Raw genomic sequence first — 19,519 nt, 5'->3', positions numbered from 1 at the left:
TTAGCAGATTATTCAGCTTTATCGGATATTTACTGGACATCAGCTGGCGACAGATGAACAAGGGGGGTACACAAAATAAACACAAAAAAAAGATGCCTACAAATTCTCCCCCCCCCCCCCCCCACCTCCCCAAGAACTATTATCACCTGGAACTCATTACCAACGTCACTGGCCCTTAGTGAGGATTTACCTTCTTTCAAGTCCTCACTTGAAGGTTACCACCAGTCTCTCTACTATTTCTTGCATCCTCTTTATGTACATAGTTTTAATACAATGCCTAAAAATTACAAAAAAATATATTCTTTTAAGTGCCACCTCCCAGGGTCATTTGCACTCCAACCTTGGAGTTCTGATCCTTGTGATGGAAGAAGAAAAAAGCGTTACAGTCTTTATAAAAAGTACCGTAACATATATTCTTATAGGGTACCGAAACGTTCAGGATTCATTGATTCAAAATGTAAATGTAGGCCGATCAATATTCATCGTTGCTAACCCCAGTGATATATGCAAAATTGCAGTATTTCATACATATATGCAGGCTTAACATACCATGACGTTGACGGTTCAAGATTGTAACATTGTCATACATATAATATGAAGGGGTGTGCGATAGGCGACACCACCGTAAAAGTACTTCAGTGGACAGGGTTTGTTTACATTGGTCCCTGTGGCCACTCAATCGACACTGCGGTCAGCTAGTTCAATAATTCAAGAAACATTCATGACAGTAACCTTGCAGGTGTAGATATTGTTTTTTGACAAACAATCCAAAACTCCTTTGCCAAGACCCACTCTTCGTAGCCTTTTAGAAGACATATCTGTCTCTCTCGGCCTTCTTTTTTGTAGAAAAACAAATTTAGCGCCTCTGTCAATTAAATGCTTAAATCAGTCTCAGATACGCGCTTGGTTCTGATATTTTAAGGATGATTGCCGTTCAAAATGGAAGTCTCGACATTGATTTGCTATGATTTACCAAAATATTTAACGATGTCGAAAAATGTGGTTTGTACAGTCTCACTAGAAAAGACAGAAACGGGGCAGGATCGGACTTATTTATATATATTTATTGTATATATTTAATTATCCTTATCTNGTAGACTCGCCCAAAACTCACTACAATGATGGGACAGTGAAAAAAAATTCATTTTAATATCGATTTACCTTGATTTACCTTGATCCGGGTGGCCGGGAAATGAGCTTAAAGCTTGTATTGGCCCAATTTAAAACTTTTACATAATTCTTTTCGCTGCGCTAGCGGTAGATGGTTATGTTTAAAAAAAAAGGTTCACTGTAGAGTCACATCTCTTAATTCAGTCACACATTGAATTTGTTGTCCTTGTCTCTCTCTTTCCAGTCAGTGTTCCGGTTACTCTTAAATATGTTCATAGAGCTCGCTGTAACTGTTGCCTCTGATAAGGAGTTCCACTTATTTACTACCCTATTTGAAAAGCGATTTTGACAGCTGTTTGATCCAGAGAACACTTTTCCAAGTTTGAGTGAATGTCCAACAGTAATTGAATTCTCTGATATTTTTATATTGTCCAAGCTAACCTCCTCATAACCGTGCATTATCTTAAATAGTTGGCTCACATCGGCTCGATCGCGTCTGTAAAGTAGTGTTGGTAGACCCTGCAGGATCTTCAGGCGGGTTTCGTATGGTGTATCGCGAAGTCATTATCATTATCACTATGAACACGGAATTAGATTGTTATCTAAGTCCGTGCTATGAAGTATTTATTTTTATAAATTTCCACAGAACTATTCTTTATACATCATATCTTGCTTAGCATGTCCTTCGAAATATCAGTGTGAAAATAAATAAATTAATTAACAGAACCTCGGAATTAGATTAGGAAAGTTCGTGAAAGAACAGACTTTTCCATTTCCCGAATAAAAGATGAACGCCTTGATAAGTGGCTCAATATATATATATACATATATATAGAATAAAAACAAAATTTTTCAGATCGTCCGCTAGGCCTTTCTGCCTCCTAGGGCTTCTTCAGGCGGATTGATGTTTATTTATCACCGTTCATATATATATATATATATATATATATAGAGCCAGACTATCGTCAGTTGTTTGCTACTACAGGGATAATGGTCGAGAAGTACAATGTCTCTGTCGTTTATAAAACGAATTCCTATAAAACAACCCCGAAGTGGATCCGTGCTTCGCGCGATTATAACAGATGCAATATGAATATCCCGACATCACATTCAACTATGTTTTCACTTTAATAAGGGGCCAGCTTTACTGATCATGAGTCATTTGGTTTTAACTTTATTGATTAAACTCATTAGAATCACACACGTGTGATTCTAATAAGTTTAATCAACATCACGTGTGATGTACTTAGTGCAACCAACTTCACCCCATCCAACACTACATACATCATGTCTGTCGCCAAAATGTATCCTTCCATATCCCGCGATATTTTCCGCGACGTCACGACGTTACATTATGACGTCATATCCTGCTTTTGGAGCCATGTTGTTTGAGGAAGAAGAAACATGTCAGAAACTCAGCTTGGGGATACTGACATCACAGGGCTCGATGATAATATCGATGACGATGTGAAGAAAGATGTGACATCAAATAAGTAATTCATTGTATTGTGGCAGTACTGCATAATGTATTTATGCATCAGTTTTTGAATAATCCGTTTTGGTACAGAAAATCAGAGAAAACCTCAAGTCAAGTAGGTCTATTCTACCGAACGAACGGTTTAAAACTCGTAACTGGTGCTGTACTTACTTTTTGTAGAGTTAGTTATTCCAACGGTTACGTTTTAGGTAGCCTACCCGCATAATCATTATGAAAAATTCTTTTTACACAACCAATAAGATTTACTAATAAATCTTATTGGTTGTTTAAAAAGAACTTCTCAATCCATACTTACCAACTTTAAGAAAATGTTTAGAAATATCCGCACAATCATTCTTACCGAAGAAAACATAATGTTTTACAGAAGCTCAGAGTCTGTGACGTCAGATGTATCAACTGGACGTTCACGTGAGGGATCTGCCAAAAATGTTGATACCGACACCGATCTGGAACTGGAAGGTATTCAAATATGTCAAAAAGTAATTTAACAGTACTGACAAAAAGTATCGCGATATAGTTGTAACAGTATTGGTGCAGTTTAAGACACATATTCTCGCAAACTAGAGTACAAAAAACAATGGCAACGTATAATACGTATTCAGTATACAATCAACAAAGTCATGAGTGACGCAAGCAGGAACAGTGTTGTGTCATGGTAAACTGCGTGTAGCCTTTAATCAAAGAGCCAAGAAATTAGAAGTAAATGATTAAACATTGAAACTAAAAAGTAGCATGGTACTGAGTATGATGAATAGGAACACGGTATAACACTGGTGACCTTTGCGGTTTTTTTTTTATCACAGAGGAGAAGAAGTCAGATTTTGACTTAACGGGACGTGCTTTGTATCTATCGGTGTGTAAGAAGTTGGGTGTTATTCCAGTCTCCTACTTCATGAGACATATGCAGGACCCGGTACTGAACATGCGACACCACGGTCTGGGAAGTTCGGGTGCAAGGGCGCTAGCTCACCCACTTATGGTAAACTGTTTTTGATACAAAATTGTACGTGAAAAATAACGCCTTATTTCCAAATGTTAGTGACAAAAACAAAAGAGATACACTTGTACTTATACAGTATTGACTTATCGACATTTCAATTTTGCACGAACATAACTGAATGTAACCCTGATAACGTTTGTCATATACACGTGTGTTATGTATCGAATTATGTTTATTGATGAATCCTTTTCTTATCCCCGCTATTCCCCTTCACCTCTGTGCCATCCACCCCACCTCTTCAGGATAATATATTAACGTTAATCTTAATCGTGTCAAATTCGTTTTGACGACACAAGTTGGTCAAGTTATTATCCAGTCCAGTTGTTTATCATAAACGAAAACAGATGTTCAACAAATAAGTCAAATCGTACGCTTTCTGATATTTAAAATTATGTTGATATATACGTGTACTATGCATTTTAGGACTGACATGCATTTTGACGGCGTATACGGTAGTATGAACGCAGTTGGCAACGAACATATTCTATGGTGCTTGGTAGCGCTCCATAACGAACATTTCCGTTGTCAACTGCGTTCATATTCCCGTATACGCCGTCAAAATGAAGGTCAATCCTTATATTTACTTCGTAAGTAATGTTCAAATGCTATGCAAAGTAAAAAAACACATTCGAATCGGGTTGCTACGATGGTAACTAAGGTAGCCGTGGTTGCTAGGACAATATTGTTTCAGTGAATCTACATCGATTTATGGGTTAATTTAGAAAATATGCAGTGAACAACACTATTTTTCTTCTTTTCATAGCTTTTACATTTTTACTTTAAGTAATATTAGTAGAACTTTTAACATATTTATTCACTTATAAGTCGTTATGTACACGCATTAACACACTGCTCTGGTAGTGACGCGGTTAAACGTCGAAAAAGAAAGCCACCGTTGTTTACTTTACCGTCAAAAAATGTTTTTGCTTTGCATCCATTAGAATGAAAAGTTTGCCACCATTCTTTTTTGATGTATAATCAGACATAATGGATCCCGAAAATGTCCCATGTTTCTATTTGTTGAAAGAACCAAACAGCGGCTATCATCGAACAGGTATCACGCTGAAGCGAGAATGGCGCCACATTTGAAACAGGTATCTCTCCACCGATCATTTTTTTCATTGCGTATACGCTAATTTATACGCAGCCAGAGTTTTACTAAGCTGAAGAAGGGAGATATGTTAGTTTATTAAATAATATCATTTAATTGTAAGAACATATCTCATATTAATATTTAAAATAATGATGTTCATTTTAGAACAATACGTCGGTTTTGACACTTGACCTGCAGGACAACTGGCTAGAAGGGGAAGGTGGGGAGTACTTATCCGAGATGTTAAAGGAAAACTGTTACATCACGGATCTGGTAAGTCTGATTTCTTTTGCTGTTCATGGAATACGTTGTTCTGGTGACGTTTGGAATGAGAACATCATACCGGTTGACAAACCAAAATATTAGAACCAATTCTTTGCTAATACTTTCAGGACATTTCCGAGAACCGCCTCGGCAGCCGGGGGGCAACGGCTATCGCGAATATGCTGACGATTAACATTACGCTGAAGTCCATAAACCTAGCGGGTACGTAAAAACACAATTTTGCGTCTTAATTTCATTATCTTCAAATGGCTGTGTGTTTTGGTCCATTTTCAATAATAAGAGCGTAGCTCTCGGGCGCCCGAGCGAAGCTCTTTAATGGTAACACATGCGTGCGTAAACAGAGTTGCTTCCCCTTTCTTCCAGTTGCCTTTTTTTTTTTTTTTTCGTCCGGAAGTAGACGTCCAGTGGGGAAACAAGAAGTGTATCCTTGAAGCAAAGACAACTGTGTTTCAATCCATACATGAATATCTTCATATAGTGAAAACAATCTTCATCTTTTATTACTTATTTATTTAGATAAAAAATAATATACATTCTGGGTGAAAAAAGTCTATCACATACAATGTGATACTAACAGGCATGAAACTTCGTTCAAAGATTATCATACCATGACGTCACAACTACGTCACAATCCATCGGCCTTCATCGGTTATTTCCGGAAGGATGAAAAATAACCGGAAAATTCTGGAACTGATTTCCGTTTCATTTATCTCTTTGTCGGTGCTTCAAGACTTTTTTTTTATTTCAGTTTCCACAGGCACAAAAAGTAAAAATGCGGATATTTTCTGAAGATCTTTTTCGTCATAAACCCGGTTCTGTTGATATTTCTACCGGGAGATATCTTCAAAAAGAGATCATTTAAAATGTCATCACCTTTTGATTTCCATATGTTGAGAATATGAACGAAATAAGTAACATTTTTTAAAGTCTGGATATAGTCTTTACATTATTTATGCATCACCACTCATATGTCAAAATCAACAATAATTGTCCAGACAACGAACCCGAGTTAAATGCCCCTTTTCAGCAACGTATCACCTTTTCACAACGCGTGCTGATTTATAACTAGTTACAGACAGAAACTGTAATTTTATTTGGCATTATTACCTAGTGAGTTACAAAATTTGATATTCAATCCGGTGTTTCAGGATGGAACAGTAATTGAGACTACATATCGATATTAAGACACTTTCAGTTACATCAAAGTATTACAATGTTTGCTTATTTATATTTCACTTTTTTAAACTAACATCTCTATACATTTACTTAGACTATTCGTCAAATATGTAATATGAACATTGAAACGGAATTGCTACTTTTTACAGTGTAACGTGTAACAAACTGACAGCTTCAAATGATAATACATAAAAGCCAAGCCAATCACTTACTACCGTATTACTGTACGATAAGAATTTATTGAAATATCAATTTGGGCCCGAACAGGTTCAACCAATAATACCGTGGCAAGGTCGGCTCATGTGTAAACACATAAAAAGTCGTAAAACTGGCGGTAAAATCGGACGTTGCATGCTTTATGATGTCATAAATAAGCTGATTCCAATTGGCCGAACTTACCCGAATGCCTATCCGAACTTACCCCATGGCGGGGCTCGTTCGGCCATCCGATCTTCAGACAGGAAAAGTTAAATAATGTTCAAAAACGGACGTGCTGCCATACTTCCTAGAACGGACTTAGATAAAAACAAAAAGGGCCGAACTTGCCCCGGTCTCCCTATTGTTATGTCGGTCTTAATCTCATAAGAGCTTGTGTTTTATTGTTATTCCTCGACTAGCCGAATTTAAATAAAGTTTATCTTATCTCATTCTGAAAGTTGTATTCTGAATCAGTAAATATCAGAGATCAACAAAAGCTACGCTCTTTTAAGGCTTTGCCTTTTCATATTAAAGTGAATATATCTAACGTCAAACCCGACGATGGACTAGATGTGGTTAAGAAAGACGATTGTACATCCTTTTATTTAACAATGCCTTTGAGATGTTCAGCAAACATAACAATATATTTACATTTGAATGGCATGGTCACTATATAGCCTCTTTGAAAGACCATGCATCACGAGACACAATTCTTAGCGTATTAATACAACACTGACCGGAACTACAATATCCAATATAAATAAACATGACGGCTGCTAAAATATCGCTGGGCATTGTTAGATTTGACAATGTCATTGTAAATTTATGTGCAAAATAAAAATAAATAAATAAAAAACACTTTTATTACAACGAAAACAAGACCAAGGTCTGCAATATCGTACAAAATGCACATCGGTTGAAATCACCAATGCCGGCAATGGAAACAATTTTAACGCTCATGCAATTTATCAGAAATATCGTCTGTTACACTGCACTGATCAACAGGGGCTCGTTACAAATGTCTGAAATACACATATTCTATAGACCTACTGACATATATGTTACAGACCTACTGATATGAGTCACAGCACACATAAACATTTCAGACATTTGTAACGAACCTGTGCTCCGTCGCAAGATCACTCACTTCAAACGCTATCAGTTTCACGCGTCTCGCATCCACGGTTCCTCAGTTTCTGACGACATGTCAAATAACGAGGATGTTATAGAATCTACCGACTGTTGTCAGGTTCCCATACAATCAACAAATAAATTCACGCCTGGATTCTTCACAAAATGAGCAAAGAGAAAAGTTCGAATTAACTTCCAAAAATAACTACTTGGGGGAGGACAAGGTCGGATTTACGGTGTTCACTGTATTTGTCCATGCGCGAAATTTGTTCCGGGGAAAATCGAAACAATTTTAAATCTAACTTTCAGCTCAGAGTTCTATTGATAAACTTAAATCACCCTATAGACATATAATACGCAATTGTATTGATACTGAATTGTGGAATAAAATTGAAGTGTTTGTTAAAAAAATCAAAGTACTACTTTGTTTGCCAATCAGCACGCGACAATACGCTGTTCAAACTATTGAAAGAAATTGTGTGGACTGTCGATAAGGCGGCCATTTTTCATTTTAAATATAAATTATCAGTTAAAAAGAACATAAAGAGGCAGAAAAAACGTAAATATAAGTATTGAACTGTTTTTGTATGGTATTTATGATCTAGCGCGCATTATACAAAAACAGTTCAATGCTTGAATAAACCAAATTTCCACACTTTGTCTACAGGTAACCAGATTAGTGACACCGACGCACCAGCTTTAGCTGAAGCCTTTTACGTGAGTCTACACAAAATACGATGTTATGGCACGGTTTCTTCCCCCGACACGACAACGGATAATAGGACTATTTTTAACACGAATCAACACCCGGGTGAGAAATCGTGCTTGGGTGAGAAATCGTGTTGCGAATACAGCAATTTTAGCACGATTTCTCACTCCCGAGTGATAAATCGTGTCGGGGGGAGAAATCGTGCCGTAACATGTTACTAACATACCCGATATTTTTTTAATTCATAATAGTAGGGATTTTTTTATTGCATATTTTATTAGCGAAGCAAATACAAAGTAATATAAAGCTTTGGCTTAAGGATCACCGCACCACTTTCAAAAACTGTAACTAAGCGTTGGAAACTGTTTTTTCCTGCATGACTATAGTTTTGATAAATCAGTTCTGAAAAGAAAACCATGGACTTTTAAGAGCAATAATAAAGATGAAAGAAACAAACTTTTATCAATATTAGCAATCTGATTAAAATCATCTGTTAGGCTCCGTTAATTTCGTACTACGTTCAGGCGAAGCCATGTAACAGATGGTTTTATTCAGATTGTAATAATAGTGTATTGAGTGTAAAATTGGTGGGGCTAGACGGGGATTGGAATCCCGGACCTCTAACCGATTGAGTTACCTGGTCATCGGAAGTGTTCTGCCTAAACCTTTCTATAGTTATATCCAAACGGAAGTTAAATGGAGGTCATGTATATAGGAACATCCTACTGCAGTTTGACGGTGATCCTTAAGTCACACCTGGTACCACGTCCACTACGGTACAACGTGATCCGGGTGGTGCGGAGTAAAATCAGCTGATATTGTCTTCACTTTATGTTGCAAAATCCATGAAGTAAACAAACTTTTAAGAATACATCGAGAATCTATAAAAGATTTTTCAACTTCGATGTTGTCTAAAAATGTTTCCAGTTACTATTTAAAATCAATACCAATCGATTCTTGAACCTGCCAATTATCATACGCGCTAGTGTGAAATACTTGTAAATATATTTTCATTGTAGGAAAATAACAGACTGAAGAAAATCAATCTTAGCCACAATTGCCTTGCTGATGGATGTGGAAAACTACTCGGTCATGCTATCGGTAAGTTTCACAAACTGCTGCGTAAGACACATGTGAGGGTCAGCGATGAGTAAGAGTTGCTTCCCTTTGTATGTGGCGTGTGAAATATTCCTCGGCCCATACTGTTGCTCCAGGTTACCACAAGGTCGAGACGAATCAAGATTGAGGGCCAGACGCGTGGTTCGTGTGCTGAAGGAAATGACCAGATCGGTTATATTGTCCATTTAACAAATAACATTGGTATAGAAATATGCCAAGGAGGTCGGGACAATCGCCCCGCCTACAGAGTAGTAGATACAAGTACATATCTAATGTTTTTTTACAGACCAGTCCTATGGGACAGTCATTTCCGTCATTTTTTTTTCCGTAGATGTTACTAAATGTTGGTAAAGGAAGAAAGCATATACAAGTCTAAATATTGCATTCTTTTACTATGACAACGACATGTATTTGGTACATGTTTACTATACAATTACGAACTTGTCTAAAACAATGAAATTGTCGCCCTAGATCATTTGATTATGACATTATAAATAACGTTAACAGTAAGGTGATTTCTAAACCTACAACCGTTGTATACATAATCTTTTAAGAACTACAGACATGTGGTTAGTATCCATAGAACTGCGTTTGTTTCTCGATTATCTATAATAATAATCGTTATCATCTATATACTACTGTATACCACCTACAGATGTACCGGTATCATAATGAATTCATTACCATGGATTGTCAGCATGAGAATAGTCAAGACGAAGTTGAGAACGACTTGAAAATAACTTGAGAACGGATTTTCCCATTTCCCGGCATTTGGGAACACATTTTCTCAAAAATGGACGTATGGTCGCGTCAGGTGAAGTTCTTAACCAGAAATAATATCCACACCAAAGTAATCCGCGTAAGAAAATAGTCCGTCATAAACAAATCAATATAAAGTTACGAATAAATATTGTGAAGATAACAACACCATTTCAAGTGTAAATGTGCACATGGAAAAGCCAATGACGGTAAGATCGTTTAAAAAAACTAATCTTCAAAGTTTTAAGGCTCATGGAATTCTTCCGCGCAAACCTTCTGTTTGTTTACATTTGTCACAGACCGAGGATTTGGGATCAAGTCTAGAAGTAATTTGGAAAATATGGTGTTTAGTTGGTTATTTTTGAAAGGACAATTAATCAGGTAGTAGTATTTAGATGATAAACAGTTTAGTACACAGTATTTCAGGCTTTGTCGTTCGAACAATTTTCTCATCGCGAGCATGTGGATAAAATCGAGAGGCCACTGCAATGATTGACCAATACGTACAATTCCAAAAATAGCAAAAAAACACCAATAAAAACAAAATTGTTTTAACAAAATAACGCCACTGTCCTTCAGACGGGTATCTAGTTAAGCGGAGAATACATTTGTTGCTCTTTTCTCGTTATTTGTTATTTAAATTGTAGTTTATTTATAGGAGTAACTCTTATATGCTCCATTGATTTCTATCCAGGTGAGAATGAAACAATAGAGGATATCGACCTGAGCTGGAATTTCTTTCGGAAGTCTAGCTTGATGGACATTTGTGACGGTATAGCGGTATGTTTCGGAGTAACGACCAATACAGACACAGTAATAGATCAGGGTTTAAGCAAGTCATGTATAAACGAATGAAAACAGCTGAATGGTTTCCTTTGATAAAAATATATTGAAATACTTGTTTGCTCTTCATCAATTGGTTTAAAAAGTACTAGTACCTACACCTTATTTGGCACCATCTATGGAAAAGGTCTATGCCGATCATTATACCAAACAATTAACACTCCCATTGTAATCGAACATTTCTAGTACACACATATTCCAAGCACTGATGCACTGAAGGATGACCCGCCTGTGTGATTTACAAAAATCTATATTTGTTCCGAAAAGATCTTTGACTCTGAACTAGATTCGATAAATAAATGAAGTTTTAGTAAAAATATATTATTATGAACATACTTGCGCCATACCGTAGGGAGCTGGCGTTGATGGCTGCACTTCTTTTTTGAATAGTCTTATATCCTGCAATATGAGACTGACAAGTGTTCCTGTGATTCAGGGAAACTGTCGCCTACGAGAGGTGAATCTGTCCATGAACGGGTTTGACAATGCGGGTGCCTTTGGAGTGGCAGATATCCTCAAAAAGAACAATACAATAACCACCCTGAACATCAGCGGCAACAGAATAGGTCCCATGGGGGCCATACTGATTGGAAAGGCGCTCGAGGTCAATGATGTCCTCATTAGATTTATAGTGAGTAATTCGTTCATTTATTCTATTCGTGAACAAATGTTTAAATACACTGGAAAATCCTAAAAAACTTTCTATTTCGTAGGTTATTCTGAAAACGTAGATATTGTCCAGATCCTTTAATTGAGGCAATTGATGTATCCGCATTGGAAACAAGATGTTTCAGAACTAAACTACAAACAAGTTATACATCTTTGTAATATTTTAATGAAAACATTATTAAATGACACTGGCGAAGCTTATAGCCAAGTTATTTTTTTCATATTTGGTAAAGTTTTGGTTCACATGAACACCTAACATTTGCTAAATAAATATAGACTGTTACACTCAATATATATAAATCATGTAAAACACTCGAACAAAGCTTAAACTTGATTTAGACATCTTCAGTATCAGTTTCACATTGTGGTTAATGACAATTAAACTGCACTTATGTCAAACATTTTATAAGCTGACTCAAATTGTGACGTTCTTGCCATCCCTTTACGATATCATGTTTATTGGTAAAATCCTCGAGAGCAAAACAATCTGCAGTAGGAAAGTCCCCACTGTCGGAGGTTTACTGTAGATAATTCATGCTTGACGACGAGTGCTTCCTTAGGTGATGATAGGTCGTGTTGATGCTTTTGAGTATAATTAGACTGTTCGGGATATTGTATGCATCTAACATGGTAGAAAACAGAAATTAAAGAGATCAAATGTTTCGTATCAAACTATATATAGAACATTTAGATGGAAAAAAATGTCAAGTCTATATGACTTTTAACGTTGCTGTTGAATAAAGATGGCCAACAACCCTATAGGAGCGGAGGGTGCTAAGGCTGTACTCGGAGGTATCAACAACGAAAACAGTCTCATCACAACGCTGGATTTATCGGTGAGTCAGAACTTAGATAGAAGGAAACTTGTCAGTGGGCTCGGTATGCTGCCATACCATTGTACAAACCGGTCGTGTCTTAAACCTCCTGAGTTTTCTTTGTGATGTGGCCTGTAAAAGTGTGAACATTTTCAATGGTTACAGTTTTTAGCAGTTTTGAGCATTCGTGTACATTTTATAAGAGATGTGCCATCATTACTTCTGTCCAATGTGTCCATATATATATATATATATATATATACAAACTTCAAAATCGATAGTCATCACCCCACTACTATCACCTTAAAACAAGTAGTAAAGATGTTTTCAACAAGTTCTCCAAAACGCCGCTGGTATAATATTTTTGGAAGCATTGAAAAAAATTATGATATACAACATTTTAATCTTGATTGAAACAAGAAGTATTTGGAGATATTGTAAGGTTAACTCCAAACAGTATGCACTAATATTTGTGATATAGAATAAAAGATAAACAATACATAAAGTTTGTGCATGATTGATTGTCCGTATCCTTCCAGGGTATAGAGGTAGATAAGGATTTCCGGACTCTAGAGCAGAGCTTAGTGAGAGAAGTGACCGTACTGAGGGCGCCAGTTTTCAGCGACTACGATATACCCCTTAGAAAGAAGCCTGGTAAGGAAACGAAGCCAACTCAACTAGAAACATTTAAGCTACATTTTATTTCTAAAACAATAACAGAAGTAATGAAATCCTCCTCCCTTCCAGACATCCTAGCGTCCCGGCCGTACGGGACTGGTAAGATGTATACATGATAGCATTGCGTTGGTATTTAGGTATGTATCATTGATGATTGCCTGAGAAAATTAGCCAGCAACCGTTGCGTTTTGATTGCGATGCTAACACTATTGTTTTATTATAACAACGGTAACTTTATGACCTCTTCCAATCAATCATTGATATAATCTTTTTTTATCAATGGTAGACAAGTACCTGTTCGGAACACCACTCTCTCTGGTTTCATCCGATATGATCATGGCCTTAATGAAGAAATACTGTGAGGAGAACGATGTGAATCTGTACGAGTCTCTCCTCAATGCCGACAAGTACAAGGAGGGCATGCTGTCATCATACGACTTTATAGAAGCCATACAGGTAAATATATAGCCAAACCCATCTAGATTCCACCGATATTCAGGCGATACTGGTGCTGATATTGATGACTAATTTACAATAGTGAAAAGTTGTTTGAATTACACATAAGATCGCAAATTAACGACATCTATTTCCTTTTAGTTTTCGCTATCTGACTATCTCTGCCTCATTATAAAGTAGATACGTACGGATATAGACATTTAGTATTAAATGTTGATATTATATATAGGATCTTACATGAGTTTCCATTTCATATGGAATGAAAACGAGAGTAAGGTCCTTTATATTACATAATAAAGATTTGTGGCATTTATTCGTGTGAAACAACAATTTTCATGCAACCTTGAAATGTAAAAAGCCGCCATTTTGACTCCGCTGCATAATTCTTTGACGCCATGTGCTTGTCCTAGGCGTCACGTCATAATTGAAACAATTATAAGCAATCACAGGGCTGATTGGTCATATTACATGGGTTAATATTCACTGGATAACACAGTACAATATGTAATAAACACTTTTTCTACAATTTATTACCATGAATATTTAGTCTTACACTGAATGATATTTTATGTGTTAGTTTTAGCTATAACAACAAATAGTCATTTAAGCAGATACTTTTACTAATCGGGGTCCAGTTGTTCGAATCGTCGTTAACTTACCAAGACGTTAAGTTCTAAATTGTTTTCATTATAAATTGCAATATTTAACTGGGACTTGCATGACTTGCTTGTTTCAAAACGTTTTACTTTTGAATCTATTCAGAAAAGTTATGATTTATATTTATGTTGGATAAATTGAACAAAAACTGAAGAACGATTTGCACACCATGGTTTAAAGGTAGATCCTGACAATACTTCACCAACGTAAACTAACACTTTACCCTTAAATCAACATCTTGTACTCCCCACAGCCTTTGTTCGTGCAGTTATGATGTAAACAGGATGTCATCCTAATCACTTTCCCTGTTCTAAGTCCTGTAAGTCACTATATGAAGCAAGGATGGTAATACTCTTATAACTTCATTGGCAGATCAAAAGCAGCTGACATTCATTATTGATGGACAGCTGAGATGTATATGAAGTTTGCTTTTAATGACATATGCGTCATGTTGTTCCCCTTGCTATACTTTTTATGTTTGATCATGTGAAGGTAATGTTAACAGAGGGTGATATGCCTTATATTATGTTAACCTTAGAGTGCAGGAGTAGAACTATCCGAAAAACAAGGTGACAATTTGACAACTTTCTTGGAAGGTATAGCATGTGAGGGACTGATTGACTACAGGTAAGTGATCATGAAATTAAACAGTGAACATGCAATTAAACAGACAACGTCTGAATACTGCAGGTAAGTGATCATGAGATTAAACAGAAAACGTTTAAACAAACAGGTTAGTGATATTGATATTAAACAGAAAAACGTGTAAATACAACAGGTTAGTGATATTGATATTAAACAGAAAAACGTGTAAATACAACAAATTAATGATCTTGATATGAAACAGACAACATTTTAATACCTTATGTAAGTGATAATGATATAAAACAGACAACGTGTTATTACTACAGGTAAGTGATCATAAGATAGAAAAGTAAATATTTACAACAGGTATGCGATGATGAGTTTAAATTCTCAACGTATTAATACAACAGGTAAGTTATCGTGATATTAACTGATAACGTGTTAATACAACAGGTAAGTTATGGTGATAATAAACTGAGAACATGTTAATACAACATGTAAGTTATCGTGATATTAAACTGAGAACATGTTAATACAACAGGTAAGTTATCGTGATATTAAACTGAGAACATGTTGATACTACAGGTAAGTTATCGTGATATTAAACTGACAACGTGTTAAAACGACATGCAAGTTATCGTGATATTAAACTGCGAACATGTTAATACAACAGGTAAGTTATCGTGATATTAACTGACAACGTGTTAATACAACAGGTAAGTTATCGTGATATTAAACTGAGAACATGTTAATACTACAGGTAATTTATCGTGATATAAAACTGAGATAATGTTGATACTATAGGTAAGTTATCGTGATATTAAACTGACAACGTGTTAATACAACAGGTAAGTTATCGTGATAATAAACTGAGAACATGTTTATACTACAGGTAAGTTATCGTGATATTAAACTGAGAACATGTTAATGCTACAGGTAAGTTATCGTGAAATTAAACTGACAACGTGTTAATACCACATGTGAGTTATCCTGATATTAAACTGACAACGTGTTAATACTACAGGTAAGTTATCGTGATATTAACTGACAACGGGTTAATACAACAGGTAAGTTATCGTGATATTAAACTGAGAACATGTTAATACTACAGGTAAGTTATCGTGATATTAAACTGAGATAATGTTGATACTAAAGGTAAGTTATCGTGATATTAAACTGACAACGTGTTAATACTACAGGTAAGTTATCGTGATAATAAACTGACAACGTGTTAATACAACAGGTAAGTTATCGTGATAATAAACTGAGAACATGTTAATACTACAGGTAAGTTATCGTGATATAAAACTGAGATCAGTTAATACTACAGGTAAGTTTTCGTGATATCAAACTGACAACGTGTTAAAACAACATGCAAGTTATCGTGATATTAAACTGACAACGTGTTAATACTACAGGTAAGATATCGTGATATTAAACTGACAACGAGTTAATACTAAAGGTAAGTTATTGTGATATTAAACTGACAACGTGTTAATATTATAGGTAAGTTATCGTTATATTATTTCGTGATATCAAACTGAGAACATGTTAATACTACAGTTAAGTTATCGTGATATTAGACTGACAACGTGTTAATATTATAGGTAAGTTATCGTTATATTATTTCGTGATATCAAACTGAGAACATGTTAATACTACAGGGAAGGTATCGTGATATTAAACTTAGAACGTGTTAATACTTCAGGTAAGTTATCGTGACATTAAACTGAGAACGTGTAATACAACCGGGAAGGTATCGTGATATTAAACTGACAACGTGTTAATCCTACAGGTAAGTTATCGTGACATTAAACTGAGAACGTGTAATACAACCGGGAAGGTATCGTGATATTAAACTGACGACGTGTTAATATTAAAGGTAAGTTATCGTGATATTAAACTGAGAACATGTTAATACTACATGTAAGTTATCGTGATATTTAACTGAGAACGTGTTAATACTACAGGTAAGTTATCGTGATATTAAACTGACAACGTGTTAATATTAAAGGTAAGTTATCGTTATATTAAACTGAGAACATGTTAATACTACAGGTAAGTTATCGTGATATTAAATTTACATAGTGTTAATACAACATGTATTTTATCCTGATATTAAACTGGCAATGTGTTAATACTACATGTAAGTTATCGTGATATTAAACTGGCAATGTGTTTACAATACAGGAAAGTGATCTTAATATCAAACAACGTGTAACGACAGGTAAACAATCATGAGGTCTTATAGCCGACGTGATAATAACGCTTCAGATTTATCACAATACGAACAATCAGATACTGTCGACATTTATTTACTCCATGTAAAAAATGTCGATTTTCATATGAAATGAAAAAACAATAACTTCTAAAATTTGTGTAAATATTCATATATTTATTTGAAATGTGTCTTTATCGTCTTTTCAGTCCCCTGAAGGGTAAGTGTTGTTTGATCATCACTATTAATCAGCTTGTTTCTGTTAAAACCACCTGGTCTATAATCAATATTACGTAAAAAGCATGCATGGTTTTTAACACCTAACTATCGTCAACACATATTTACTCGGCATAAGATATCTTGTTCTGCCTTAAATCAATAATTAAGTTATCATATTTGGTTAATTAAATGCTGAGACATTTGTGTTACCATTTGTATTGCCAATTAGGAAGATCAAATGAATCAAACATGTTCCTGGTCATTAAAATACTTCAATAAATAAATGTACATCGATCTTACAATGTAGACACCTGTCTGTCGATAACGATGGATTGGTTTTAATATCCCCCATACAGGTAAACAGACCGCTGGTGCTGCAGCTGACTGACGTCGTCCTCTCCACCTACATATAATAATAACATCACTAAATTTGTCATGGAAGTCAAACCATAATAAATGTTATCGTATCATCTCATCTGTAGCTACAATAAACTCATAGATCACGGCATACATTTATTTTCTTTATTTATTATATTCTATTCTTTTTTTGTTCTATTTACACCACTTAGTCCAATGATTTCTATTGAAGATAATGTTTCTTGTATGTAAGGCAAATGTACATACAGTGTATAGGAAGCTCTGGTCTGGCGGGACGATACAGAGGATAGGAAGAGCGAGGGTCGTTGTGGCGGGGACGAGACGGAAAAACAGTGGCATAGGAGGGAAAAAGGGATAGTAGGAGATGTTTGCTACGTTTGAAAAGTAAGGGTGGTAGGGACAGGAATATTTGGTAAACGGTCGGGTGGGCAGTGGAAATGAGTTAAAAGTTGGCAGGACAGTGGGGTACAGGTGTACAGGTCGTAGGGACGAGGTAGAGGTGACAGGTTGGAGGGGTAGCCAGACAAATAATAGGACAAAGAGATAGTAGGACGGATGAGGGGTCAGAAAGACAGATGATAGTGACATATCGGAAAGACAGACGGATGGATGGCAGTTTGAAGGGACAGTTTCAGGGGTTGACAAGCCAAGAAAGTCGCGGACGATGAATAACGTTCTAGATTGATTGATTGATAGGTTGTACGTCCGCTTCACTACCGAGTAGTTCGGTTATCCTACTATAACGTTCTAGCGACAATGCCCTATAAATAGTGGGAAAGAGGTAGATGGGCATGAAAGACAGGGCATGTCAATGGGACGCAAGGGAGGTCAACTTGAATTAAACATATCACAAATAAATATGGTATTTACCAAAACTTTAAACAACATATAGTAAGCATTACATTCAATAGCTTTTTGAAATCCTTGCGAATTGGATTTTTGGAAATGCTTTCGTACAGGTCGATAATTGTTGATACTAAGTGAAGTAAAATTTCTCGGGAGAGAATGAAGAGGGATGTAGGTTCGAAAAATTAAAGGAAAGGTAGATAGTTCCGAGGGAATTGTAGCGTAGGTGATGATCTCGGTAGGTGTTTGCAGGGACGAGGTTATGGTTCGGGAACATGTGAAGTTGGTAAGACAAGGGTAAGGATTGGTAGGAAGGGTTGCAGCCAAAGGGTACACAGGAGTGGCTTGAGAAAGGGTGACGTCGTATTTCTAGTATTTTTTTCCAAATTCTGATCCGGTAATATTTCTTATCGGTTAATGATACATTCAATGTGGATAAAATAAGTTGATTTGCAGTGTTCCCCTTCTAACTCATTCAATGTGGATAAAATAAGTTGATTTGCAGTGTTTCCCTGATAACTCATTCAATCCATTCAGTGATTTAATCAGGCACACACCGATCCTTTATACTTTTCTTTGCCAGACCAGTCGGATTCTGTTCAGATGATTTAATAGTAAGTTTAAAGTGTTAATGAAGTAATTAATGAAATGCATCTATGTAATGGCAGATCAAGAAACATCACACGTAATTTAAACTAATTGGAAAATGAAGTTTTAACTTACAGCAGGCGAGTCACGTAAGACTTTTTACACTGTAGTCGGTTTTTAGTCAGTCACACGCTGGTGAGTAATTAGGATTTTATCTATCTATGGTTTTCATGTTAAATTTGGCGAGTCATTTAGTTTTGACATTGTCTATCATATATGGTACGAAGACGACATGCCTATATACCAATATCACATTTCTTGAATGGAAACTTTAAACCTTCGTATGTTTGTATCAACATTTTTTCGACAAATAGTATTGTGATACTCGACATAATTTAAATAGGCCTTAGCACATTCATTATACAAGTTACTGAATCGTTACCATATCGGTTAAATTCAAATAAATAAAAAAATCTTCCAATTTAAATT

General features: G+C 35.8%; 2 protein-coding genes across 2 annotated transcripts in view; one reads left to right on the top strand and one right to left on the bottom strand.

Moving 5' to 3' along the window:
* The window catches only part of LOC110465998 (DNA repair protein RAD51 homolog 2-like), a 44,437-nt gene extending 43,582 nt beyond the window's left edge, over nt 1-855 (bottom strand). Inside the window, 1 exon segment of the mRNA XM_021522229.1 lies at nt 733-855. Coding sequence (XP_021377904.1) covers nt 733-816 — 84 coding nt within the window. The 5' untranslated portion in view covers nt 817-855.
* Nucleotides 856-2,487: 1,632 nt separating this feature from the next.
* Nucleotides 2,488-19,519, top strand: part of LOC110465997 — a 31,090-nt gene continuing 14,058 nt past the window's right edge. Inside the window, exons 1-15 of the mRNA XM_021522228.1 lie at nt 2,488-2,603; nt 2,973-3,067; nt 3,412-3,587; nt 4,867-4,974; nt 5,094-5,187; nt 8,159-8,208; nt 9,220-9,301; nt 10,773-10,858; nt 11,358-11,552; nt 12,334-12,426; nt 12,945-13,059; nt 13,370-13,539; nt 14,735-14,823; nt 17,209-17,219; nt 17,575-17,603. Coding sequence (XP_021377903.1) covers nt 2,515-2,603; nt 2,973-3,067; nt 3,412-3,587; nt 4,867-4,974; nt 5,094-5,187; nt 8,159-8,208; nt 9,220-9,301; nt 10,773-10,858; nt 11,358-11,552; nt 12,334-12,426; nt 12,945-13,059; nt 13,370-13,539; nt 14,735-14,823; nt 17,209-17,219; nt 17,575-17,603 — 1,482 coding nt within the window. The 5' untranslated portion in view covers nt 2,488-2,514. The remainder of the gene's footprint in view (nt 2,604-2,972; nt 3,068-3,411; nt 3,588-4,866; nt 4,975-5,093; nt 5,188-8,158; nt 8,209-9,219; nt 9,302-10,772; nt 10,859-11,357; nt 11,553-12,333; nt 12,427-12,944; nt 13,060-13,369; nt 13,540-14,734; nt 14,824-17,208; nt 17,220-17,574; nt 17,604-19,519) is intronic.

The sequence above is a fragment of the Mizuhopecten yessoensis genome, unplaced genomic scaffold (genome assembly GCF_002113885.1).
Source record: "Mizuhopecten yessoensis strain PY_sf001 unplaced genomic scaffold, ASM211388v2 scaffold11111, whole genome shotgun sequence".
Classification (NCBI taxonomy): domain Eukaryota; kingdom Metazoa; phylum Mollusca; class Bivalvia; order Pectinida; family Pectinidae; genus Mizuhopecten; species Mizuhopecten yessoensis.
The sequence above is the reverse complement of the archived record's forward strand: the minus strand, read 5'-3'. Positions and strand labels throughout refer to the sequence as shown.